This window comes from Eucyclogobius newberryi, unplaced genomic scaffold, assembly GCF_026437365.1.
Source record: "Eucyclogobius newberryi isolate DKJ021-1_F unplaced genomic scaffold, fEucNew1.0.hap1 SCAF_13, whole genome shotgun sequence".
NCBI classification, from domain to species: Eukaryota; Metazoa; Chordata; class Actinopteri; order Gobiiformes; family Gobiidae; genus Eucyclogobius; species Eucyclogobius newberryi.
Genome location: NW_027315757.1, coordinates 6,018,748 through 6,045,096, shown reverse-complemented (window position 1 = coordinate 6,045,096; position 26,349 = coordinate 6,018,748). Strand labels below are relative to the sequence as shown.

Below are 26,349 nucleotides of genomic sequence, written 5' to 3'. Positions count from 1 at the left end.
AAAGTCATGTGACCTTCCCCGCCTCGCGTGACAACATGCGTGAGAATGGTCCACCATAAAAGTTACACAGTGCAGCTTTAAAGCGAGTAAACTCTGACCTCTGACCTCACACTTACAGCGCGTGGTAAAAGAGGCAAAAGTTCCGCACAAACAGACACCAGAGAATGGCGCACACGACACGAGCCCGCGTGCGGCCACTGCACGTGAAGCCGCACGCGGGCTCGTTATCCACACGGACAGGTTTGTGAGACAAGTGGAACTCACCTGTGCCGTGCAGCGGGGGGACAAGGCCGGAGACAAGGCCGGAGACAGGCCGGAGACAGGCCGGAGGAGAAGCGGTGGAAGGAGGCGGACTGTCAGCGGGCTGTCAGCGGCATCACGGGCGGCTGTGACTGGGCTTTTCTAACTCCTGCCCGGCCTCTTTCTGCGTGGATGGGAGGGGGAACTGTCGTGGTTCTTCTGGAAAAACTTGCCCGACAAGTTGTGGTTCATCCTAAATTTCATTCACGAAAACTCAAAGCTTTTTTTCATATCTTTCAGCTTCTTGTTAAATCCACATTATGAGGACTGTTCCCATTCAGAAGAGGCCATATTTAGTTTGAAATAGTCACTGAGACTAAGCAGCCGCGTATGGCCCCGACGCGTTAATAGGGCCCCCAATCTGGCAACCCGTTTTATGCGAAGTGCAAGCGCAGCGTGCGCCACTAGTGTAGTAGCGCTGCTGGCGCGGCAGCGCACACAGCGGTAACATATAACACACAAACATGTCGGTGTAATCCCTCATTCGTCCAGGCGTGTTCCATAGTAGAAAAAGCTTCAGTTGTAGTCATCTGGACTCAGTTAGAAAAAATATATCTCCTGGTGCCGAAAAACGAAAGAAGAAACTTCTTGACGATGTAAAGAAACTGCAAACTCAACAACACTCTCCAGGTATTGAACTTCTCTTACAAAGAGACGGTTAATGCTGCTGTTTGAAACAACACGAGTCTGTCACGTTAGTTCGCTCAGGCTGGAGGCGAGGAGAGCTCTGCCCCGCGCATAATAATGTGTGAATGAAAGATAATAAGCTTCACATTTACACCAGCCCGGTAGTGTCAGCTGCAGGTGAGGCCGGTGAGGGGCGTCTATGCCCCGGGTCACTAAGAGGCGGAGATCCGGTCCGGACGAGCGCCGTCTCGTCCAGAACCTCTGACGTGAAACTTTTAGGCCATAGGCTGTAACTCAGAATGTGGCTAGAAAATGAATTTCGCTCCACCACATCAAGACTACTTTTCAAAAGTGGTTTTCCAATCTCAAAGATGTACTTGAGCTGGGGGAAAAAGTTCTCCGCATGATTTCTGCCAGTATTTGAGAAAATAGGTGTCAAAGTTGCCAGTTTACCCAAATATGTGACAAATTGGGCTGTACACCCATCTTCATACCTTCTTAAAGTTAAAAAAACAGTTTTAACAATTTTGCATGTTATCGTTACGCACTTGAAAACTTACTCCACATTTAGTATTCAACTGAATGCTTCAACAATTACAAATTCTCTAGTCTTGATTCATACTACACTATAAAAACATAATCTAAAAGTAGTATTTTAACCCTTTCAACACCAGTTGCCCATTTGAAGAAAGAAAACATAGGCTATTGGTAAAAGTTTTATTCTATAGAAGGGATATAATTTTATGTAATGTATTTTCAATATGAACAAATAATTACAATCATAAAAGCAGTATTTACATCGTGATAAACAGGCTAATTGACATGTGTATCTTTCGATCTAGTGTAAGGCAAACTTTCTGCAGAATAGGATATACATACAAACAGAGGAATGATATAAGTATGATTGATGTCAAAATGTGTAAGTACAACACTGGTTTGATTTTTACCTTTTGAGGACAAATATATATCTTGGCAAATTGACAGTAAACAAAGATCAACCTCCTCGGATACATTACCATGTTAGACAATGTCAATTTATCACTAGCACCTACACACCAAGCTAGTAAATTATAAAGTTCAATTGGCACAATCTTTCTGGCAGAGGAAACATTTAGATCCTCTGATGTAGGAGGCAGATTTACATCCATCCTAGGGGCACTTTTGACCGCTTGTTTCATCCATACTAGGGGCACTCTTGACCGCTTGTTTCATCCATACTAGGGGCACTCTTGACCGCTTGTTTCATCCATACTAGGGGCACTCTTGACCGCTTGTTTCAGTGATACTAGGGGCACTCTTGACCGCTTGTTTCATCCATACTAGGGGCACTCTTGACCGCTTGTTTCATCCATACTAGGGGCACTCTTGACCGCTTGTTTCATCCATACTAGGGGCACTCTTGACCGCTTATTTCATCCATACTAGGGGCACTCTTGACCGCTTGTTTCATCCATACTAGGGGCACTCTTGACCGCTTGTTTCAGTGATACACCTGCACTGTAAACTGTCCTTGAGAGCTCTCGCAGTGCAGCATCTTTACCACTTTCTGGCACCATTTCTCCATCACTACATGACATCTCAGAAACTGACATATCAGTTTCAGTTGAAAAATCCTGGTGGAGAAGTCCTGTAGTCTCCGTGGAAACCATTTCACTCAGGTTTCTTCTTGGTGGTTTGTGGAAATTCAGCTGTGGGAAGTCTCGCTGTAATCTCTTCTTCAGAAGATCGGATCTGTAAAAATTAGAGAAGGAATAGAAATTCAGTATTGATAGATTACTATTTTATTTGTGTTTTAGAATTATTTTATTTGTGTTTTAGTATCCTATGTTTGCTGTTTATTTTGTGTTGTGTTTTAACAGGGTAACCACTTTTCTCATTGGGTTTTCCCTGTATAAATAAATAAAATGAATGGAAATATGTAGACTCCTGTAGCTAACAGGATTGGTTTGATCTTGAATGAAATTTCATGAATAAACATAGCTGTGATGTTTATCTGATCTTCTATTGTTTTCTTTCATAAACAATAAGAATAATTTAATTACCGGTAACTTCCATGACCTGGGTGTTTTTTGATGAATTTCTGGAACAGGGACAAGAGCTTCTTCATTCTGAGGATTTCCTGGTTTTCAATCAGTTGTGTCCGGATGACAGTGTCACAGAATGCTGTATATGCATCGCCGTACTCCCAGACTTTAGGTCACCTGTATAAAGCAAGGAAATGCAGTGATTGGTCAGAAATATACTAGCTCACTACAAACAGAAATTTGCTTTGATTCAAACGTCTTTAAAATTATCGTGTAGTCATTACAATAATTTTCAATGAAATGATGAATTTATCTAAATATATGGAAATATATATATATATTTTATTTGATTACCAAAATGTTACCTTTCATCACTTGTCTTCTTTGTCAGAAAGCTTGTGTATTCTTTGTAACACCTCTTGTGATAGAGGTGCCTTCAATGGCAACACAATCTTTACCTCTGGTACACATCAGGATGGATTCATTTGCTCTTGATTCAGCTGCTTTGACCAAACTTCCTAGTAAAGGAGAAGTAAAAGAATTTCAATCAAGGGTGAGCACAATCAGTAAACAATCGCAAAAGTTCTCATCATACAGTCTTACATACATTACACCTACATGTAATAAACTAGGCACATATTCCTATAGTGATCTGTTCTTTTCTTCTGTATCTACATCTGGATCTACCCGCGTTGCATCAATGAAATTTCCCAATGTGGGACAATAAAGGAATATCTTATCTTATCTTATCTATGTATATTTTGGCCAACTTATTTCACTGTGATTAGTCCTATTTACCACGAGCAAGAGAAAACACACATGCAAGAATCAATATATAATCTACTCACCAGCAGTTAAAGTTTCAGCTTCGACCAATTTATCTTTCTTTGTCTTGTGAGCCTCTTTGATACAGCGATCAACCTTCTGCAAATGATGCAAACTGCAGGAAGTACATTGCTTGACTTTTTAGATGATTTTGTCTTTACATCTGTGGTAGATCTCAGTCGTTTGGGAGAAGGTGGCAGAGTTGATGTGGTAGATTAAGCGTCATCCTCACCCTCTCCATGCTGCCCACAGACCGACTGTATTGCCGCAAGCTTTTCAGCACTAGTAATTCGTTTCTTGTCAATGAAACGTCTATAGCATGTAGGGTGAAACGTCTATAGCATGTAGGGTGAAATGTCTATAGCATGTAGGGTGAAACGTCTATAGCATGTAGGGTGAAACGTCTATAGCATGTAGGGTGAAACGTCTATAGCATGTAGGGTGAAACGTCTATAGCATGTAGGGTGAAACGTCTATAGCATGTAGGGTGAAACGTCTATAGCATGTAGGGTGAAACGTCTATAGCATGTAGGGTGAAACGTCTATAGCATGTAGGGTGAAAGCCTGGCTTGTTACTCTCCAGAAAATAAGAAAGATTTCCGTCCGAAGAAGCCACAGAAGACGTAGGATAGTTTTGTTTGGCGAAGTCGTCATTGTGTACACAAACAGCTGCCGCTAACGCGCGGTCTATTCCATCGATTTCTATTCACTTCCGAGCACAAGTCATCAGCTTCCTCCAGCGGACAACAGTCTGTGGCTGTGTTTGCTCTTTTTCTACCGATGAAATGTGTGTGATGCAGGTGTAATCCATATTTTCATAGTGTTTTCTATCGGCTCGAGTGACAACATGCCGCTCCACGGGAGCAGCCATGTTTGATGTTGTTGTAGTAATCTCTCCCCTGATTGGCTGATTCAGAGGCGGAATGATTCAGGCGTAGGGATATAGTTCCGCATTTGAGTTATCGCCGTAAAAAAACTGGCGCGATGCGAGTGGAGAACTTTTGGTCATGAGCTAATGGTACAATGATAATTTTATATTTGAAGTCATTTTTTAGTCTTGTGACAGGTGTAGCGAACTTGAACGATACAGGCTACAGCCTATGGCCTATTTGGAGTGAACAGTGTGCGGCCCCTGTCCCGAGCCCCTGTCCCGGGCCCCTGTGCAGCCTCAGTCAGAGATGAGCGGGTTTGAGTCTGGTCCCCTCTCTCTCACATCACCATGTGTGAGATCAATCGTAACTCGTGATGTCTGTTTTACTTTGACTTCTTAAAGTGCAATGAGAGGAACATAAAGGTTTATTCATGTAAGGTCCATCAGCCAATCACATCGCAGCATTGTTTCATGCAGGAGTCCAGTGTGTCATGTTCTGATCAGAACAAACATTTATATTGTAATTCACTTTTAATAGAGCAATAAAACATTTCAATTTATTTAAAAAGCATCATTAGACTATTTGTTATAAATTATAATAAATTGATAGTGAAAAATAACCAGACATATTATGATTACGTCTGTTACAGAATGATATTATATATTTTCATACAAAAGTGGCAAAGCTCCAGAAACGCAGTCTCTTCACTATAGCTAGGTTTGGACCTTCACTTCTAGTTCTGTTCATTCTCTGGGAATAACATGTTTACACTGTTTTATCAGTGTTAATTGTTAATCAAGCAATGCTTATGCCATTTGTTTAATTTAATATAACTTGTTTTGTCACTTTGGCAAGAAGGAACAGTTGGGAGCAGTAAAAGATAAATTAATTACTTTTACATTTTCAGTTAAAATGAATCAATTTGACCTTAATTATTTTTCATAGCCAATATTGTATTGAGTAATTAAGTACACTAATGTATTAATAACTGGCTTTAGTCATTTTCTCCTGGCACAGTTTCATCACATCATCATTTTATAGCATTACAACCTCAACATTTTACTCTTACTTTAGCCGGCTGGACCACATTAAAATGCAGCAGAAGACCCAAAAAAGAAGACCCCCCTGTTCATTAATTTAAACTGCTAATGTGCTAATGTGGCTGTCGACCCTTAACGCCCACAAATACGCCCAAAAACATATCTGGGACGTGTGTTATTTGTACAGGGAGTAGAGGTGATGTCAGCGGAATACCAAGTTACATTGTGGGATTTAAGTTATCAATATTTGAGCTTGTGAGGTGTTGAGAATAAACTAACTGGCAAACAAATGCCCTGGAGTTTTGTTGCGCTTTGTTAGCGTTGAAGAAAGTTCCCATATGTGAATTGTTTACTGACAATGGCAATAAAACTGATTCTGATGACGTGGTGAGGGGCCCCCAAAAATGTTTTTGCTTAGGGCCCCCTGAAGGCTTGGGCCGGCCCTGCTGAAGACTAATGGCGAGGTGTGTGACCCTTCTGCTTCCCTGTGCTTTGTCTCAAATGTTCCACAAGCATTTTATTTCAATTACACACCTTTTAGTACCTGCTGGTCACCTCTCCTTTTAGTTTTACAGTCAGATGGTAAGAGATGATGTCATTGCCTTTATGTTTCAAATATACAAGAGAATATTCTACTGAAGATTAACGTTGTTCACGGGCCCTTCATGAAGAGTTCATGTACATTTTAAATACGGCGGTGTCATGTCAGGTGTTTTACTCAGGTTTAGTTGCAACACATACAGCAGAGGGTTTGGGTTTATGAATGGCCCAATTCATTTACTCTTATTCCTTTAGAGCAGTTTATCCGTTGTACAGGCCTCTTATGTTAAAATCTCACCTCACTAAGTTTTAACATGTATAATAGCATTGATCTGCAACACATTAAACAATTGTAACTGAAGCTCAGTCTAAGGCTCACTTTAGGCTCCATGTGCAACACTTCAGTGACTGAACATTGATACAAAAACTTTATTCTCACAATATCAAAATTGACAGATCTACAGAGAGTTGTAGATTAAAAGGAATTAAGAGAAAAGAATTGTGAATACAGTGACTGTTTGTCCAGTTCATTATACTTCAGGTATTCCTCTGGTGCAGGGCAGCACTGGCTATGTTAAATAATCACACATAACATTTGAAAAAGAACCAACAATAAAAGACCATAAGAAACAGGGCTTGTCCTGACAATACAAAAATTCAAAAAAAAAAATTCAAAAAAAATTGTAAATGATGCCTACAACTGCATATGTTTGAGGAAAAATACTTCTAGACTAAATGATAAAGTTCATGAAAAAAATACTATAAGAGCGAGCGGTGGAAGCCAGGTTGATGTGGGCGTGGTTTATTTGGAGACGCCAAGGAGGCCCAAGATGGCCGCCTCTCTCAGTGAGCGCTCGGTCGGGCTGAAGTAACTGCAGTCCGAGAGTTTGAGGCAGGTTCTCAGTCCGAGTGCGAGTGTCCTGTAGCGGATAGAAGGGCGGGTGAGGATGTTCCCAGAGGACGTGGTCACGAGGCTGCTCAGAGGAAGTAGTCTGCCACAGGCTTCTTGGAGGGGATGCCTCTGGTCTCTTGCGGAGCCGCTTCAAAGATGATGAACTCTCGCTGTAGGTGCTCGTCCAGCTCCAAGATGGCTGCCACATTCCCACATCTAAGACAGGGCACAGGGTTAGCTGGGTGCTTATACGCAGAACATGAAACTGCACCGATTTGATTCAAACGTTCAAATGAGTTTCAAGGCTGAAATGGTTTTAAGTGATTGACCTCTTCTAAACTAAATTGAATCCAGAATTAGATCCATTTTAAAAAAAATGGGTATGATCTATAAACTGTATTTTAAAAAACCCGAAACTTGTATTGATGTATGGTTGGAGTAAGCAGAAGAACATTGGGCAGAGTTCCTGACCCTTACCTGTAGCAGTAGTTTGGTGCCGACCACACGGTGAGGACGGTCTCATTGAAGTGCCATTTGTAGCCCTCCATGACCAGCTGGTGCGCTCTGCAGATCATGTGGATGTCGTTGGCTGCGTTGAACTGGGCCACCACGTCACTGCCGAACAGGTAACCGGCCCCTCGGGGACTGACCCCCCAGCCTGTGGTGTCTGAGGAGAGAGAGACAAGAGGTCAGGAACAAACGGTGAAGCCAGGAGCGTCCTCACACCGTTGCTCAAGAATTTAACCACACTGTGCAAAAAGAACCACACATTGTGTGGGTTTATGGAGATGACATCAGAACGTTCAGACTTTTAGCAGTGAAGTTCTCCTACAATGTGAAAGATGAAACTCTGATCATATAAAAAAGGTCTACAACTCTAGATTGTACTTGACATCTAAAAATAAACGTCACACTGCAGCTACGCTCACATTTATCACTGATACAGTTGAACTAATTGAGTACCATTTGTACCCGTGTTTCTCAATAATAATTATAACATTTTTTTTCTTTTTGTAGATATTTTCGTGACACCTGCTGCTTTTGGTATTGTAGTCTTTTCGGGTTTCTTCATTAAAGTTGAAATTGTTCCAATCTTTTAGAGTGGCGGAATAGTAGTAGTAGTTCTAGAACTTCTAGTACTTGTACCATATGCAGTGTTTTGGTCACGCAATGAACATGGCAACAGTACAGGATATGGCCATGTCGCAGTCAATCAGCTTCTCCTTTCTTTATTCAAGCCAAACAAAAGTTCCACATAAAAAACACACCTTTTCAGTTGTGCTGATAATTCTGCCACTTATTTGGAACATTGAGCATTTTTCTTTAATATGTTTTTACATTTGGAAAATGTAAAAACAAAAAAACACAAGACCAGAAAGAACCCAAAAAAAGACATCCAAAGAAAGTTATGGACTCTTTCATTTAACACCTGCCACTTTAACAATACTAAACAAATTCTATGTTTGCTTTCTGCATCTTTAACTTATTTTATTAGTGATGATTTTGATGTCAATTATCATCATTTTATTATTAATTATTTTAAGTTTATGAACTGTGTTCAATGACAATAAACCTTTTGTGATTCTGATTAAGGCACAAAGATTCCAAAACAAATGTCCCGTTTAGTCCAGTCTAACAAATTTGTTCATTTCCAAATTAAGTCTGAATGTTAGTCAGTTACAATGTCAGTCCAGTCCTTGATTGTTGGTGACGTTGAGCATTTTTCAAATGAAAACGTCACCTTAGCCAGTGACTTGTGAGATTGTGGGTAGAGCTGGTGAGACATTACACAAGTATCAGTCACTCAAATCAATTTGGTCACAGTAAAACTGGACGTGTATGAAAGGATATCGTTTTGGATTTAGCTACACTTCTACTCTTATCGATGCTGCTTATCAAACTCCTATCAGCACTTTTACAGCTAAATACTGAACATATTATTTACAATTTATGTGTCAGAATCTCTACATTGTAAAATTGAGCTGGAGGGCAGGTGAGAATTCTGAAACTGTCAGATGTATTGTGTCACATCTCTGGAATTACTGGGCCTTACCACATGAAACATAAACCAGATCAAAATCTTGTTAGTAGAAATAAACAAAACAAACAATTTCACAACAGCTTCAGAAAGTGGTGTCATTATTTGAGTTAAAGGACTTCAAACCATAAGATTAATAGGACAAGTTTAGTGGAGCCAATCCCAAACTAATAATGAGATTAATTTCTTTCAAAACAGTAAATCTCCTGTAGGCCTCGCCTTCAGCTACATTCTAGAACGTGAACACAACCTCTCCAAGACATTATATTTTGATTTGAAGTGCACCATTGCTATGACAACGGAGAGGAGGTAGAAGAAAAGAGTAGATTTGGCATGCACGATACTCTGAACTGAATGCTGTGCTTTTAGCTGGCTGCAGCTCCAGTTTACCTTCAGGGTCTGACCAGAGCAGGTCACACATGGGCCCGTCGTGAGGCACCTCCTGCTTCCTGTCTATGGTGCGGATCTGGTCCAGGGTCTGGATGGAGGGGGACAGGCCGCCGTGCACACAGAAAATCTGATGCACAGAGTAACACACTTTGTCAGTCCAGCCTCAGACACAGTGGTGCGTTTGAGCTCGTGCAGAGAGCAGGCCTCACCTTCCCGTCGATGATGGCCGACAGGGACAGGTAGTCGAAGATCTCGGTGCAGTACCTCCACACGGTCACAGAGCCGTACTTTCGCAGGCATTCGTCGTAGAAGCCATAGACCTGAGTGATCTGCCGGGACTCGTGGTTTCCTCTAATTAGGGTTATCCTGTCCGGGTACCGTACCTGCAGCAGAGAGCAACTAGCTTTAAATGTGTGTATAGGTCGAGTAGGATACAGCAAAAACACGCATGAATGTAGGTTAGCTTTGGTCATGTTTAAGGGGTTGTATGATGCTTTATTTCAATTTGTTGGGCCTTTAATCATGCTCTTGGGTACTTTGTTTGGCATCTCATTTTAGGAAAAAAAAAAAAGGATAAAAAAATAAATTGCATACTGTGTTATTTCCCCCTGTGGGCACTAGGTGGAGCCACCACTCAACAGTGTAGGCTACACTGTTGAGTTGTGGAATTTTCTCCACATACGAGGCCTGATGGCAAATCCATGTCACAGCAGGCACAGAGCGCATCTAAATGTATAGACTTGAAAACAGCTGAACAGATTCTTAGAGCCACGTCAGAGCTATGACACACCATCATTAGTTCACGTTCAAGATAGTTTTTGATGTGATTTCTGCATGTTGGAGTACCGTACTTCTCGGGCTATAAAGCGCTCATGAATAAAAGCAGCGAACACGAAATGTATGAAGAAAATTGAAATTGTACATATACAATTTCAAGCCGCAGGTGCCCACGTTGTAACATGAGATATATACACATGTGGTCTTTTGACCCGTGAGTCAGGTCGGTCCAAGAAAGTCTTATTTTCAATGCTGACCGCCGTGTATCACATGTCTGCGTCTGATTGCAATAAAACACACAGAATTTTGAAGCTTAAGATGCACGACGTGGCTTAAAGTCCGAACTTTAAATGTTCAAAATTACATTTTGGTGCATTGTATTCAACGAAATAATGATTATTAAAATTAACTACAATTTAAATTATTAATTTATTAATCAATGTTTTGATGAATTCCAGGCCGTACTGACCAGTGACCAGGCCTAAGTTTCATAGTAAAAAATATTTCAGAAACTTGAAGTATCTCGTTGCTAGTAAACTAGTGCTGCTGACAGACTTGTGCCAATTGTAGGATTAAATTGTTCCGACACTTCATCAGAACCAGTTTAAAAGACTTTGGGGAATCAAACTAAACAAGTTTTACAACCGATTTGATACCTTCGGGCTAATTTGACCCGCAAAGGGGAGCTGAGATTTATGCATTGGATTGAATTTAGTGCTGAAAAGAAAGTTAGTAATTTGGTTAGCAGACCAAATTAAGTCATCTGCACTCCAATGCTCAGAAGTTCACTGGACACAATAGTTCCCTGCTGCGCACCTTAAGAGCTAGCAGCAGTAGAAAGGTCTCCACACTGTAAAAGCCTCGGTCCACAAAGTCGCCCATGAAGAGGTAGTTTGTCTCCGGTACGTCTCCTCCCACCTGCCACACACACAGAGCACATTACGTTTATTTATGCTCATGCTCATAAAGGACAGAGCAGTGTGGAGGCAGCCTGTCGCCATGGGAACACAACAATGAGAGAACACTCACTCTGAAAAGCTCCTTCAGGTCGTAGAACTGACCGTGGATATCGCCACACACCTAGGAGGAAAAGAGCAGCACTTGTTACACACTCGTTCGACTGGTTCAGTGTGAGCGTTTGAAATGTCTATGCACTTACTGTGACGGGAGAGTCCACCCGCTGCACGTTACTCTCTTCTACTAGAATTTCCCTGAAATGACAATACAACAGTATTTAGCAGCCATGTCTAATAAAAGAGTTAATAATAATAATAATAGCAACAACAGGTTTACTGTTGTTTTTGAAACAACTGTAAATAAAAGCTGAACAAATGGTGCGCAATTTTTAAATTCTGGTTCTTGAAATGACATATCCCTGTATTAACTCATTCTTGTGAATCACAAAAGACAGAAAAGGGCTGGGTATAGCCAAGTACCTCATGATACAATACAAATAGTTTAACATTTTTAACTTGCTGCTCCCTTTATATCATGACAAACTAAATCCAGTGGAATGTCATGTCCACAATGCACAATGTTCACACAGAGACACAATGTGACTCACTTTTTCAGCTCAGAAGCGCAAAGCATTATTATACTAGAAATGTTTGAAACTGGCTGCAACTATTAAGCGAGTAAATTGAGTAATTTGATTACAGAACAGCTTTATTATTTGATTGGCTCGATGATTAGTTTAATTTACATATTTTATTAAAAACACATTAAACTGTGGCGCACTGAGCGCACAGAACGACTTGTGGCACTTTTGAAACTTTCATTTCACACAGAGCTTGTTCCGCATTGACCTGCGGCAACTAAAGCACAACTGAGAGAGAGCGGTGTGTTTTAAACTCACGAGTGTGACTGGGAAGCAGAAAGTCAACAAAGCGGAGGTTAAAGTGAACAACACATGGAGCTAATGCTGTGAAATGACTGCAGAGTTACAGCTCAAAACACCAGGATCACTGGCCTGACTAACATACAATTTTATAAACAAATTTATCATTTTAAGTTATGTGAGAAACTCAGAAACTCTGCATTTGTTTGAACTATAAGGTTTATAGTTTTTTTAATGAATGTTTTTTGTAAATAATTTACAGAAAGTGAAAAAATGATTAACCGGCTCCTCAATTAAAGGCGGTATGGACGATTTTTCGGCGATTTGAGAACGCAGGCAGTGCGCATGCGCACTCCCCCGTGCGGACCGATACAACACACACGTGCGTTTGTTTATTAGCGCAACGGGGCGCATCGCTCGTCTCCCGTAGATTTCTGTCCACTTCTGCGTCAGCTCGAACTGTCTTTCTCCGTCTTCATTTTGCCCCGTACACTGAGGGAACTATATTATGATAGATCCATGCGCTTAGACACGCGGAAACGTGGGCACGAGCCTGACGCGGCTGCAGGTGAGCGATAGGTGCGTTTTATGATTGATACGTGGCAGGACAAATGATTTATCCACGCCACGAGGAAATATGATAAAAATTTGCTGAAAATAATCGTCCATACCATTCTTTAATCAAAGAAAATAATTAAATTAAATTTATTTTTGTAACGCCCAAAATCACAACAGCAGTTGTCTCGGAGGGCGACAAAATAAATCAATAGATTACTAACATAAATTGATAGCTGCAGCTATATTCAACACAGCAATTTATAATAAATTTGTCTGGTTAAAAAGTATAACGATAAACCATATCACAGGGAAACATGCACCATGTAGTATTTGTCCAGGTTTCAAACGTCTAAACTGCACTTTTTTTGCATACATCTCCTTTAAAACCCCACTCAGATTAAAAAGTGCCTTTGTTCCAGGTTTGAGGACTTGTTGAATTGCACATCCCTGGAACAAACAAAGAATAAAGAAACAAATACAAAAGTACCAGTCAGTCCTAAAGAGTTATTAATTCAGAGTGGAATTTTGACTTTTCTTTGCACTTAATTATATTGTAATGTGTGAGCTACTGTGTCAAGTAAATTCCTGTGGGTGAATAACGTTTGTGTCTTAAATCTAATCCATTAGTTATATAAACCTTGCTGCACTTTGGGCACATGAATCCAAAAGTTGCATCACCTGGCTTTGGCACAGAGCGCTTTCACTTCATTCTCCTTGATGAGCTCACAGCGTCGGAGTTGCTCGATCTGTCGGTCCAGGTCGCTGATGTCCCCCATTGTCACGCACATATGGAGATCTGTTCACGCACGGGCCTCCTCACGCACAGCACGCAGCACTAAGAAATAAACAAGCTCGCCCTTTCTCCAGGCACAGCACTCCTCCTCCAGGAACTCCACAGGGCTCAAAGAGTTCACGTCGCACTTCTCCGGCACGAACGAGGCGGGCGGCTGCGGGGAGAGGCCAAACACAACAGGATTATTCCACTATCAGAAATTAGACTGTAAAAGTTTATAAGCAAATACATTCTACATTTTCAATGGAAATGTAATTAGTTATTTCAGTTGAGAGAATGGGATTTCCCTCAGAATGTAACAACATATAAAAAGTCAAGATAGTTTTTGCAAATTGGATATCTGAGCCTGGTCTAGAATCATTAGCCATTATTTGTCTATTTAATATGAAGAAGACAAGAGCTTCTCAAACTTTTCCTGGTTTGCTCCCCTTAGGAGAAAAAACAAAAGTATGCCAACCACAGCCTCTGGGACAGCGCAGAATTGGTGCGTCACTGTGCTAAATACAGCGTTTCAAGGAGAAGACACACTCTCGTTACTTCTTGTCACATTCAGACTGCTTCTTCTTCTTTGGTGTTTAATAGCAGTTGGTATTCAAGTGTTACATTACCGCCACCCACTGTAGTTGTACGCCTTAGACTTCTTTGGCGTTTTATGACATCAGAGCACATGGGATCAAAGTGGAAAGGAATCGAATGCACATGCATTCTTTTTGTATATGTTGTATACGTTGTATACCGCCACATAAGCGCCAGCCGCCATAAAAACACCTAAGAAGAAGAACTACAGAAGACCTGACAATAGGTGGCGGTAATGTAACACTTTGATACCAACAGCTGTAAAAAACAAAGAAGAATGAGAGGTCAGTAGCAGGGCAAGTTCAAAAGTTAGATTAAAAAAAGGGGCGTCTCAAGACCAAAGAGAACCAGGACAGAAGCGAGTGCAACGGGTCAGAGCACATATTGCGCATAGAGACGCCAACGCCATTACTCCTTCTAAACCGGGGAAGACGTGTGTGTGTGTGTGTGTCACAGAGGCAGACATGTGTGTGTGTATGTCACAGAGGCAGACGTGTGTGTGTGTGTGTGGCACAGAGGCAGACGTGTGTGTGTGTGGCACAGAGGCAGACTGTGTGTGTGTGTGTCACAGAGGCAGACGCGTGTGTGTGTGTGTGTGTCACAGAGGCAGACGCGTGTGTGTGTGTCACAGAGGCAGACGCGTGTGTGTGTGTGTCACAGAGGCAGACGCGTGTGTCACAGAATCAATAAATTGATTTGATTTGAGAGGCAGACGCGTGTGTGAGTGTGTGTGGCACAGAGGCAGACGCGTGTGTGTGGCACAGAGGCAGACGTGTGTGTGTGTGTGTGTGTGGCACAGAGGCAGACGTGTGTGTGTGTGTGTGTGGCACAGAGGCAGACGTGTGTGTGTGTGTGTGTGTGTGGGGCACAGAGGCAGACGTGTGTGTGTGGCACAGAGGCAGACGTGTGTGTGTGGCACAGAGGCAGACGTGTGTGTGTGTGTGTGGCACAGAGGCAGACGTGTGTGTGTGGCACAGAGGCAGACGTGTGTGTGTGGCACAGAGGCAGACGTGTGTGTGTGGCACAGAGGCAGACGTGTGTGTGTGGCACAGAGGCAGACGTGTGTGCGTGTGTGTGGGGGGGCACAGAGGCAGACGTGTGTGTGTGTGTGTGTGGGGGGGGGCACAGAGGCAGACGTGTGTGTGTGTGGGGGCACAGAGGCAGACGTGTGTGTGTGTGGCACAGAGGCAGACGTGTGTGTGTGGGGGGCACAGAGGCAGACGTGTGTGTGTGTGTGGGGGGGGCACAGAGGCAGACGTGTGTGTGTGGGGGGGGGCACAGAGGCAGACGTGTGTGTGTGGGGGGGGGCACAGAGGCAGACGTGTGTGTGTGGGGGGGGGCACAGAGGCAGACGTGTGTGTGTGGGGGGGGGCACAGAGGCAGACGTGTGTGTGTGTGGCACAGAGGCAGACGTGTGTGTGTGGGGGGGGGCACAGAGGCAGACGTGTGTGTGTGGGGGGGGGCACAGAGGCAGACGTGTGTGTGTGTGGCACAGAGGCAGACGTGTGTGTGTGTGGCACAGAGGCAGACGTGTGTGTGTGGGGGGGGGGCACAGAGGCAGACGTGTGTGTGTGTGTGGCACAGAGGCAGACGTGTGTGTGTGGGGGGGGGCACAGAGGCAGACAGACCCACTCCTCCGCTGGTCTCTCCAGATTAACCCCGTGTTGGCACTAGGCGGTTTTCTGTTGCTCCAAACACGACAGATATGCTGAGCAAGCAGTTTTTGTCTACAGATACTTATTTTACAACACCAATATGAAGCTAGAAAAAGCATTTCGCTCATCCCCCCGAAAAATATATTCTTTGTTATATAGCTTTTAAAAACAATTGTATCTAGATTTGATGCAAGTTGATCTTTGAATATGTATATATTCTGAAGATATAGCATTTTAAAAAGGGTCTAATAATAGCATACATCCATGTTAAAACCAAGCGACTTACTGCTAGTTCCCACGTTAGCGGTTGTTGTCCAATCCCCAAAGTTACGAAGCGGCACAATTAAACAACCAGAATGGTAAAAGTAGCCCCTACAAGTGTTAGCCGAATAGATTCCACTTTGGCAGTATTTATTTTGAAGAATGCGGGGCCTTTGGGCGTAGTTTAGCAAAACAGAGCGCGGATCTTTAGCACGTAGCTTACATCACAGCTAACGACGTCAGCGATCAAGTGATTGTATGGAGCGACCATATTGAGGTCAATTCTTCCAACTGGGTAAACCCAACTTAAGCACGTCAAGAGTATAAAAAACAACTAATTATAAAAACTTTAATCGGAGACTCGGAACAGCAGAGTTTAAGAAAAGAAACGACCAAAGTTATAGGCTAAGAGCAGCAGCTGAAAAGCCGGCTAAACAGTAGTTAGCCCCGCGAGCTAATTTTACAGGCTAGCGTTAGCATGGTGGAATGAAAAGAAGGCGGTTATTACTGAAGTAAACGCTTCTTATTCCGTTACCGTGGGGTGTTTCAAAGCGGGGCTCAGCGGTGTACCGGTCCGCGTGTTCCAAGTTCAGACAGAGCTCCGGGGCGCTGTGATCGCCGGGCGCTGCGGTGGTGGTGCTGTGTCTTCCCCGGTGTGAGCAGTGTGTGCCGGCTGGGATCCTGTGCCTGAGCCTCGGCCCTGTGCTCACCGCGGCTCATGAACGCGCACTTGCATACAGACACTTCCGGTACGCGGTGCGGGTGTCTGCTGCGCGCGCGTGCAGCCTACGCACACGGGCCCACGCGCTCTCTGCTGCTGGCGCTCTTCATGCGACTACATCTGATCATATATAACCACTGTTGTTGTACTCTGAAACTTTGCATTGATGATTCACAAGCCTTTGGTGAAATTGCACTGCCTCATAATAAAATAGGCCTACTCTTCAGTTCTATGTTATATTGAGTATTATGACAGGTTAAACTACACATTTTACTAAATTGTTGTGAACATGATTATATTTAACATTTTTCAGAAACAAAATGTGCCGCAGTACGACAATTTTGGGGACGTTTATAATATTACTTTATGGTTAGACATTTGAGAAAGGTAGAGGTAATTCAACAACTGTTATCTAGACCATTGTTCAATTGTATTTTCATTTAATCAGGTAAGAACCCACTGAGATTGAAACCTCTTGTTCAAGGGTGAGCCATAATATAAACAAGAGCCAAAATCCATATAAATGACATGATCAAACTGTCAGAATTTTTTTTTTGTAAAATTGTCCCTGTATTTTTGATGTAATATCGCTTATTGATGACATAGGTAGTGTGATAAAATGTGAATATATGAGTATATTTCTGTGATGTATTTTATCTGCATAATAGTGATATTTTATCTGCATCATTAGTCTAAGAGAAGAACGGGTGTGTGACAAACTGCATTTGTTTGTGAAGGTATCATAAAGATGGGCCAAAGAATGTTGCCCCGGGGGGGGGGGGGGGGGGGGGGGGGGGAGTTGCACCCCCCTTGCAGGCTTTATCTCTACGGAAAAATACCAAGTGCCTTGATGTGAGGCTGACCAATGAGAAATGTGACCCGCCTATTCCAGAATATCTAATAAAACCAACCAGCATGGGAAAAAACAGGGTGAGACGCGGGGGTGAGACGCAGGAGGGTCAGCCAGGCTCCTTACAACGGCTTGGCTGACACAGTCCCCGCGTTTTCTCCCATGCATGCCACACAAATGTCTGACATTTCTGTGTCGTTTCATATTCTAAGTTGAATTGTGTTCTCTATGTGTTAAGGAATAGCATCGGGTGTATGTCTCCATTCCATGACAGGTAGAGATTCACTTTCAGAACTCAGCTCTACTTCCTGTGATTTTATATAATCAGACACCACCACCAAGGGCCCAGTAGCGGAAGGGCCCCTAAAAGCCTAAAATTAAGTGTGTTGATGACTAAACATGTTGGGGCTCAAACTGTTAGTACATATAGGACCCAGTATTTAGTGCAACTCCCCTTCACATGGGTGGTCCACCTCCACTCTGTAGGCCGATTCATCACCGTCTGAGATGAGCACCATCAGTTTAAAAGGAACAAGGGGAAGAGCAGAGGAGAAAGCACACAGCCCTGTGGAATGCCTGTGCCGATGGTCACAGTGTCTGAGACATTCTTCCCCAGCCTCACACACAGCTTCTGTACAGTGAGGATGTTAGTGGAGCAGAGCAGAAGTCCACAAACAGGATCCTGGTGTGTCCAGACCATGCACATGTTAATGGTCTGTGGGTGATCATTGGTGGTTGGAGAAGCCCTTGGTGTTTGGCAGCCATGTCTCTGTTAGACAGTCCAAAGGGCAGCTGTGACCTCGGTAATGGTTTGAGAATTCAAGTCATTGCCATTATTCAATGGAAGTTAACAAATAACAAAATCATTATTCAAGTATAATTTATTGTAAAAGCATGGTTAAGGTAAGCCATTGGTGGGCTGAGTTGTAACATAGAGAAATTGTAATAGTAGCAGCACATTTACATTATTAAAATGAAAGCAAACAATTCACAGTTGGGGCACATTGGTCCTTTATGTGTTGGCCCTTTATACATTACTTTAAAAACACAACTTAAAACTGTAGCGAATGTGAGCTGCACAAAGGCATATTAGGGCCACTTATAAATAAAATACAAATTTGAGTTTTAACACATAAATCTGCCCTGAAAAGTAGCAAATTTGCAAGAAAAATAACAAAACTGTCAGATGCTGGCAGCTGCGGGATCCAAAATAAGAAAACAAGCAAATATGTTTGTAAAAAGTAATTTTTTTGGAAGTTTGCTACTTTTTTCTGGCAGATTTGCATGTTTAAACTGCTATCCTATTTTTTTTTCTTTCATTCTCGGAACATCCAGGTATCAGAAATTGGCAGCCGCTTTGTGGGGCTTGGCAACCACGTGCAAAGGGGAAAAGAGTAGACCATAGAAAAGCATGGCATGTCTGGAGTAGAGGCCCAAATACTGAACTTTGGAGATTGTTAAACAAACGCAGTGTGTTGGTTTGTAAGTATAAAGGCACCTTGGCCCCATTTGATGGCATATTTTTAGCCAATGCGTGACAAAAGAGTCACAAAAGTGATAAAAGGGCTCTTTCGCCAACTAATTAGGACTGACTATTTTGTATATTCCCACAGCAAGTCACAGGTAACTTAAAATACTGCGGTTAATTCTTATGTATCACAGCAGTAAGTTTTAAACACTGACAGCGGGATAGTCTCCTTTGGCACCGTTTAATTCACTGACATCTGTACACAAACCAAACGGTAACGAATTAGCTACAGGTGCTAAAGTCAAAAACCTGAATCCCCTCAATGGTTCTAGGTTTGACCATAAAGTCTTTGCTTCACACACCCATCAAGAATGTTTCCCTTCCCCTTTCAGCATCACCTTCTGGCGGTCAGCAGGGATGAAATAAAATCAGGATAAGAATTTGGTCCAAAGTAATACATAGGACACATAACATATTTCAAAATGTGCAAGCTTATTAGATGTCTCTGAAAAATTTGGTGGAGTTGGTAGTCAAACCCATTTATTTTTGTCTCTGGGTGAGATAAAAATAAAATAAATATGAAGTCTAAATGTGAAATACAATATAATTAAGAATACAAAAAAACAGCGGCCATCATTTTTCTTTGCCACAATAATTTAGCCTTTTTTTTGCATAATTTTCCTTGTCAAGACCTGCTCAGTTGTGAACAATCAAAAATAAGTAAGATTAAATGGTTTACATGCCATTTCAATAATCTGATAATTCCAGATTTTGGAATTCATCATGTAAGCATAGTCAGTGTTTTGGGCATTATCATTATAACTAAGATAAGATAAGATAAGATATTCTTTTATTGTCCCACATGGGGAAATTTCATTGGTGCAACGCAGGTAGATACAGAGGTAGATACAGAAGAACAGATCACTAAATGTGTAATGATAAAATAGTCATTATCTATTGTCCAGTGTTTACTACAAAACAGTAGTGAAAGAACAATTTTAATCAGTCAGTTGATTTTGGGAACATGATGTTGGGTTAAAATGTCTGACCTACTCCTTGGTATTAGCATAAGCACTTGTGGAACAGGTCAGAGCGAGCAGAAGTATTCATGGACCAGGTCAAAGGGAGCAGAAGTACTCGTGGACCAGGTCAGAGGGAGCAGAAGTACTCGTGGATCAGGTCAGAGGGAGCAGAAGTACTCGTGGACCAGGTCAAAGGGAGCAGAAGTACTCGTGGATCAGGTCAGAGGGAGCAGAAGTACTCGTGGATCAGGTCAGAGGGAGCAGAAGTACTCGTGGATCAGGTCAGAGGGAGCAGAAGTACTCGTGGACCAGGTCAGAGGGAGCAGAAGTACTCGTAGACCAGGTCAGAGGGAGCAGAAGTACTCGTGGACCAGGTCAGAGGGAGCAGAAGTACTTGTGGACCAGGTCAGAGGGAGCAGAAGTACTCGTGGACCAGGTCAGAGGGAGCATAAGTACTCGTGGACCAGGTCAGAGGGAGCATAAGTACTCGTGGACCAGGTCAGAGGGAGCAGAAGTACTCGTGGACCAGGTCAGAGGGAGCAGAAGTACATGTGGACCAGGTCAGAGGGAGCAGAAGTACTCGTGGACCAGGTCAGAGGGAGCAGAAGTACATGTGGACCAGGTCAGAGGGAGCAGAAGTACTCGTGGACCAGGTCAGAGGGAGCAGAAGTACTCGTGGACCAGGTCAGAGGGAGCAGAAGTACTTGTGGACCAGGTCAGAGGGAGCAGAAGTACTCGTGGACCAGGTCAGAGGGAGCAGAAGTACTTGTGGACCAGGTCAGAGGGAGCAGAAGTACTTGTGGACCAGGTCAGAGGGAGCAGAAGTACTCGTGGACCAGGTCAGAGGGAGCAGAAGTACATGTGGACCAGGTCAGAGGGAGCAGAAGTACTTATGGACCAGGTCAGAGGGAGCAGAAGTACATGTGGACCAGGTCAGAGGGAGCAGAAGTACTTGTGGACCAGGTCAGAGGGAGCAGAAGTACTTGTGGACCAGGTCAGAGGGAGCAGAAGTACATGTGGACCAGGTCAGAGGGAGCAGAAGTACTCATGGACCAGGTCAGAGGGAGCAGAAGTACTCGTGGACCAGGTCAGAGGGAGCAGAAGTACTCATGGACCAGGTCAGAGGGAGCAGAAGTACTCATGGACCAGGTCAGAGGGAGCAGAAGTACTCATGGACCAGGTCAGAGGGAGCAGAAGTACTCGTGGACCAGGTCAGAGGGAGCAGAAGTACATGTGGACCAGGTCAGAGGGAGCAGAAGTACTTGTGGACCAGGTCAGAGGGAGCAGAAGTACTCGTGGACCAGGTCAGAGGGAGCAGAAGTACTCGTGGACCAGGTCAAAGGGAGCAGAAGTACTTGTGGGTGGGGAAGGACAGCGCTGTGGACAAACAGATGCCCAGAGTGTCTCCTACAGATGCCAGGGACATGGCAAACTCCCGGTAGCGCTCCTCCGTCTGAAACACCACCAAAACAATAACTTTTCTTAGATGCTATTTCATGTCTGTATGAATCCTGACATCGAAGAAGGCAAAGCAATGGAGAAAAGCAGAAAAGTCACAATGTGCACCTTTAATACCCCAGTACGCAACCTTTTTAGCCAAAAAATAGTCTCGACAGACCTTACGACCTGACTTGTACTTGGCCTGGAGGAGAACCATCCAAACTATTCAAATAATAACCCTGTATACGACTACAACTGAAGTTTTTTCTACAACCCTGTATACGAGTTTAAAGGCACAACGGAAGCTAACCAGCAATGTGTGTGGTAACTAATGTATATGTCGAGCTATTGTAACCGTAACGTGTCAGCACCAAAATGCAACAAGCATTCAAAACAGTCATGAACATAAACAATTAAATGTTTTGGGCAGCCGACTTGGCCCTCACTACTACCTGTAGACACTAGAGGGGGCCGACACTCACCTCTTTGCTGATGAAGTAGAAGGTGTTGACATAAGCACATCCTCCCAGCAGACCCTCGTACAGGATAATGCCAAAGACTATCCAGACTGAGGGCATGAACCGGTACCACACCGCCAACGTCAGGAGGACGACGTTCACAAACTGTGGAGGACGCATTAACATAGGGTTAGGACAGCGCTTACACAACGAAGAGACGGATTGGATTACCACCTTATGACATCATGCAGTGGGACCAAGTGATACGGCTGTGCAATCGAGTGAGTGATTTTCAAGATCGTTTACGTTTTTTAAAAGGAGAACTAACTAACTTAACTTATTAAATGTTTGTGTCTTTGTGAGTCCCTGTGATGGTAACATGTATTTTGGAGTGTTTGAAGTGTCCGTCGTCGCCCCCTGCTGTCTTTGGGCCAAAAGCCGACTTGAAGACTATCCAGGCTTTATTTTTTATATTTGGCAATGTTAAATGTTATTGTATGTTATTATACTGTCTAATTTCAATTTTAAAAAGAAAGGAAAACAAAAACAAACACAGCACAAATGTGACACAAACCACATAGTACAACGTCTGAAACCATTACACCACTAGCATAAAATTAAAATTATACAAAAAACTAGTACAATAACAGTAAAAAGGCAGTTTACATATTGCATGTATTCCATATTTGGAAATAATATATGCATAAGAAAAATATGCAGAGAACACTTGGATTAGATGTCCTCTGCTGGCAACATTGGGACATCAGAACATTGTAGAATGACTATAGTTTAAACTGAGCTGAGACAGGTTCAAATTCGATGGTGGAATTGTTAACCTGGTTTATGGTTCATATCCCTGTATGTGCTATAGGTGTGATGGTTCGGACACTCACCTGCAACACAGTGAAGATCCAAAGTTTCCGGACTTTAAAGCAGCACAGAGAGGAGCGTGACAGGAACACTCCCCCCTGGTATAGGGCCTGGTACCTGCGCACGCCAATCATAACTCTTAAATTCTATTACAATCAAGAAAATTGGGATTAAAGGGTCATTTATGGGGACTGACCAGCGGTATTGCTCAGCATGAGACAGGGAAAAGCCGGGGAAATACAAGAGCTCCATCTGAAATAGTTGTAGAAAATGTTCTTGGTAAAACACTGTTGGTTAGGAATGGTGGAGGTATTTGATGAAGATATTTCCTTCCATAAAACAACAATAACTTCTCACAAAACATATCAAAATATGTTGTAACTGTTATTCATTCTTAAGATACTATTCGGTGCCAAAAACAACCAGTATTTATTCCTACTGCTAGTGAGACTGTAACAATAACTAATAATTGCACTGTGATTGTATCGTTTAAAGCCTCTATCAAAAGACTCATTCAGGCTCTGCTTAAAGGTGACATATTATGCAAACTCAACTTTAATGAGCTTTAAACCTTGTTACGAGTACCGGTAATATTGTCCTGAAAATGAGAATCTCCACCCCCTACGCTATACCCTAATTATGATTATTAAAAAAAAAAAGTCTACCCTGATAGGGATAGAAAATGAAATGTAATTCCTTTCATAACAACCTGCTAATTGTTACAGGAAATGTCAGTATGAAGGCGGGGCTTATCAACTCTGCAGTTTTAACAGGAAGTCAATGAACCTGTTTCTATTACTATGAATATACCAGACCATTGTGCCGGTGTCCAAGCGCAGCCACAGAGCAGGTGCCTGGGAGAACACACGCTGGATAGCTTGTCAGTCGGCCCTGAGGCCACTGCAAAGTCCAGGAAGAGCCTGGCGCACCTACCCACTGGTCAAGAGCCAGTTTTAAAACTAAAAGCTTTGGTCGAGTTTTGTCTGGAACAATTAGTTTAGCGAAAGCTAAATCTAGGGAGGGGCAGACGAGACTGGGTCCTAAAGATACAAAAGCGCCACACATAAGGTGGAGGCGTCGACGAGAGAGTCGTGGTAAAAGATACATACGCTCAGCACAGACGTGTGTGCGCGCTGACGTCTAGGGACGGTCAAACATGGGAAAGAATCAATCTAAAAGTGATGTGCCACCTGGCACCTGGCACGCTGGCAATGTCAAAGAAATATGGGAAAGTGTCTGGAGTGTCTGCCAGTGTGGTCCAATAGATTTGGGTTTCCATCTGTCGGATCACTAAGCACGGACAAAATGTATGACTCATGTCAGCAAAATTGTTAAATTGAATTAATAGAAATTAAGGTTTTGTGATTTCTGTCACGTCTTTGTGAATTTAATGCATTTTCTTCCTGTTGTGTGAAGCACTGTGAATTGCCTTGAGTACGAATTGTGCTCTACAAATAAACTTGCCTTGTCTTGCCTTACTAAGCTGTTTTAGATCCATAAGGCAGTTTACAATGAACAAAATATAAAATGATGATTTACTTATGTTAAAACTAAGGACCTGCAAGAAGAATTATATGTCTCCTTTAAATGCATTTTTTTGTTACAGCAAACAACTAAAAAAACAGGGAACTACATAGATCATGATCCTTTGCTCCATTTCAATGCAGAAAACCTGAAGAAATAACTTTTTTAAGCAGTTTGGAATATAACAGTTTAATTTGCTCTTTTTGTGGCGTTATTTCTATTAACAATATACGCAATATTGACATTTAGCATATTGTCTTCAAAACAACAATCACCATATTATCTAAATTTGGATATATTGTCCACCTTCACTCCTAAATATGAATCTACTGGAATAACACTTAACAAATACCTTATCTAGTTCATTTTCCTGGATTGGCACTGATACACATTGACAGTATATCATAAAAACATATAATTTAATCCAAATTATAATTTCAATGAACACTGATTCAAAACAGTTGGAGCCATTGAATTTGAACACATTCAGATTACAACAACGGTGTAACGATGCCAGAGGACTCACCAATCCCTGGTTTATGAAGTACTCTGCGAAGTAGACCAACCCCAGAGGAAGCACAAACTTCAGCAGGCTCTGCTCATGAGCACAAGGACAGGGTGAGTTGTACCTCTACAGAGAAGAGGAAGAGGAGGTTGCAGTGAGATTATTCTTACCTTCATCACCCGTAGCTTCTCTGTGTTGCTCAGTGGTCCCCTCGCCCTGCGGCCTGCTCCTGTGGGACACAGAGGGTTACAGGAGCTGAACTGCTTTGGAAAAACATAACATAAATAACACATAAAATATCTAAGAATGCATCTTTTCATGGTATTTTGAGCAAAAAAGAGAAAACATAATGAAAAATACTTTGGCTCGTTGAAATGTTAAAAAAGAGGGGCTTTATAATCTTATTGATTAGCAAGCTAACTTCTTTGTATGTATCGTAAATTCAAGTGTCATGTCTCCTTTGACTCTAACCTTCGGTCTTGTGTTTGAGGACCTTACACAGCTCCTAATCTACATGTGTTTGAAGTGAACTTACTTGCTGTGCGGTTGTCCTCGTCTCCGTCCTCGTCCTCCTCTGCAGAGTCCATCAAACCCTGCGTCTCCTCCAGCAGCTCTGAGCACCGGGAGTCTCTGGTGCTCCACTGGGGCAGCGAGGACGGATGAGCCAGCAGGAGGAAGTAACTGGACACACCACACAAAACATTTAAACAACTACACCACAACCAGGGCAATGTGTGTAAGGACCGTGCACAAACGGTTCTTTAACTTTTTTGTATCTTTTAGAGATAGATTTGCAATTCTTACTGTATCAACGATCAGCCTTAAATCTCCAGCAGAGGCCAATATTTAGTTTGGGCCGACCTGCTGCTCTTTTATTCAGTTTGTGGTAAAACAGGTTTGTGGATGAGTTTGTAGTTCAACTCAAATGATTTAATTTGGGCGAAATAAATAAAATCAGCGCTAGATATCGGCCCTAACACTAATTAAATATGCACAACCTATCTTTGGAAAACACCCGTTATTCCCAAGACGTTCCAAGTGTACAAGAAGAAAGTAGTGGTCTTAAAAATATAAACAAAAATAGAAGAGTAAAAAGTATTTGGGGTGACTATAACTCAAGTAAGAGTAATTTGAAGTTAATATATTCATCAATTAATATATACGATAGTAACTGGAGTAAATCTAACAGAGTAACTTAAATAAATGCAACAGAGTAACTGGAGTAAATGCAAGTAACTGGAGTAAATGTAACAGAGTAACTGGAGTAAATGTAACAGAGTAACTGGAGTAAATGTAACTGTAAATGTAACTGTAACAGCACTTCCCAATTGTGTCCCTTTAGTCACGGTGGTGACTCTTACCTGAGAACCATGGCCATGGGCACGATGAGCATGATGAGCAGTGTGACTTGTGGTGTAAAGCCAAGCTGAGTGAGGCCAGAGTACAGAAAGGCCCCAGCCACTCCGGCCCCTCCAGTGCCCGAGCT

General features: G+C 42.5%; 2 protein-coding genes and 2 long non-coding RNA genes across 4 annotated transcripts in view; 1 reads left to right on the top strand and 3 right to left on the bottom strand.

Moving 5' to 3' along the window:
* Nucleotides 1-2,399: 2,399 nt before the first annotated feature.
* Nucleotides 2,400-4,096, bottom strand: LOC140357571 (uncharacterized). The gene is made up of 4 exons (XR_011926638.1): nt 3,800-4,096; nt 3,317-3,469; nt 2,970-3,128; nt 2,400-2,658 (listed from the first exon to the last, which is right to left on the bottom strand). It is a non-coding gene; the product is annotated as an uncharacterized lncRNA (long non-coding RNA).
* Nucleotides 4,097-6,637: 2,541 nt separating this feature from the next.
* LOC140357870 (serine/threonine-protein phosphatase 4 catalytic subunit B) lies at nt 6,638-16,742 on the bottom strand. The gene is made up of 9 exons (XM_072442416.1): nt 16,541-16,742; nt 13,399-13,667; nt 11,485-11,536; nt 11,355-11,405; nt 11,142-11,243; nt 9,758-9,931; nt 9,549-9,675; nt 7,598-7,787; nt 6,638-7,336 (listed from the first exon to the last, which is right to left on the bottom strand). The coding sequence occupies exons 2-9, from the start codon at nt 13,506-13,508 to the stop codon at nt 7,207-7,209; spliced, it is 936 nt and encodes a 311-aa protein (XP_072298517.1). The 5' UTR covers nt 13,509-13,667; nt 16,541-16,742; the 3' UTR covers nt 6,638-7,206.
* Nucleotides 16,743-20,375: 3,633 nt separating this feature from the next.
* On the top strand, nt 20,376-20,911 carry LOC140357869 (uncharacterized). Its single transcript, XR_011926678.1, has 3 exons — nt 20,376-20,409; nt 20,441-20,502; nt 20,720-20,911. It is a non-coding gene; the product is annotated as an uncharacterized lncRNA (long non-coding RNA).
* A 292-nt stretch (nt 20,912-21,203) lies between these two features.
* Nucleotides 21,204-26,349, bottom strand: part of cln3 (CLN3 lysosomal/endosomal transmembrane protein, battenin) — a 10,113-nt gene continuing 4,967 nt past the window's right edge. The window contains exons 8-15 of the mRNA XM_072442415.1: nt 26,225-26,349; nt 25,399-25,544; nt 25,034-25,092; nt 24,885-24,953; nt 23,031-23,086; nt 22,858-22,951; nt 21,989-22,129; nt 21,204-21,519 (exon numbers count right to left, since the gene is read on the bottom strand). The exon at nt 26,225-26,349 is cut by the window's right edge and continues 19 nt beyond it. Coding sequence (XP_072298516.1) covers nt 21,403-21,519; nt 21,989-22,129; nt 22,858-22,951; nt 23,031-23,086; nt 24,885-24,953; nt 25,034-25,092; nt 25,399-25,544; nt 26,225-26,349 — 807 coding nt within the window. The 3' untranslated portion in view covers nt 21,204-21,402. The remainder of the gene's footprint in view (nt 21,520-21,988; nt 22,130-22,857; nt 22,952-23,030; nt 23,087-24,884; nt 24,954-25,033; nt 25,093-25,398; nt 25,545-26,224) is intronic.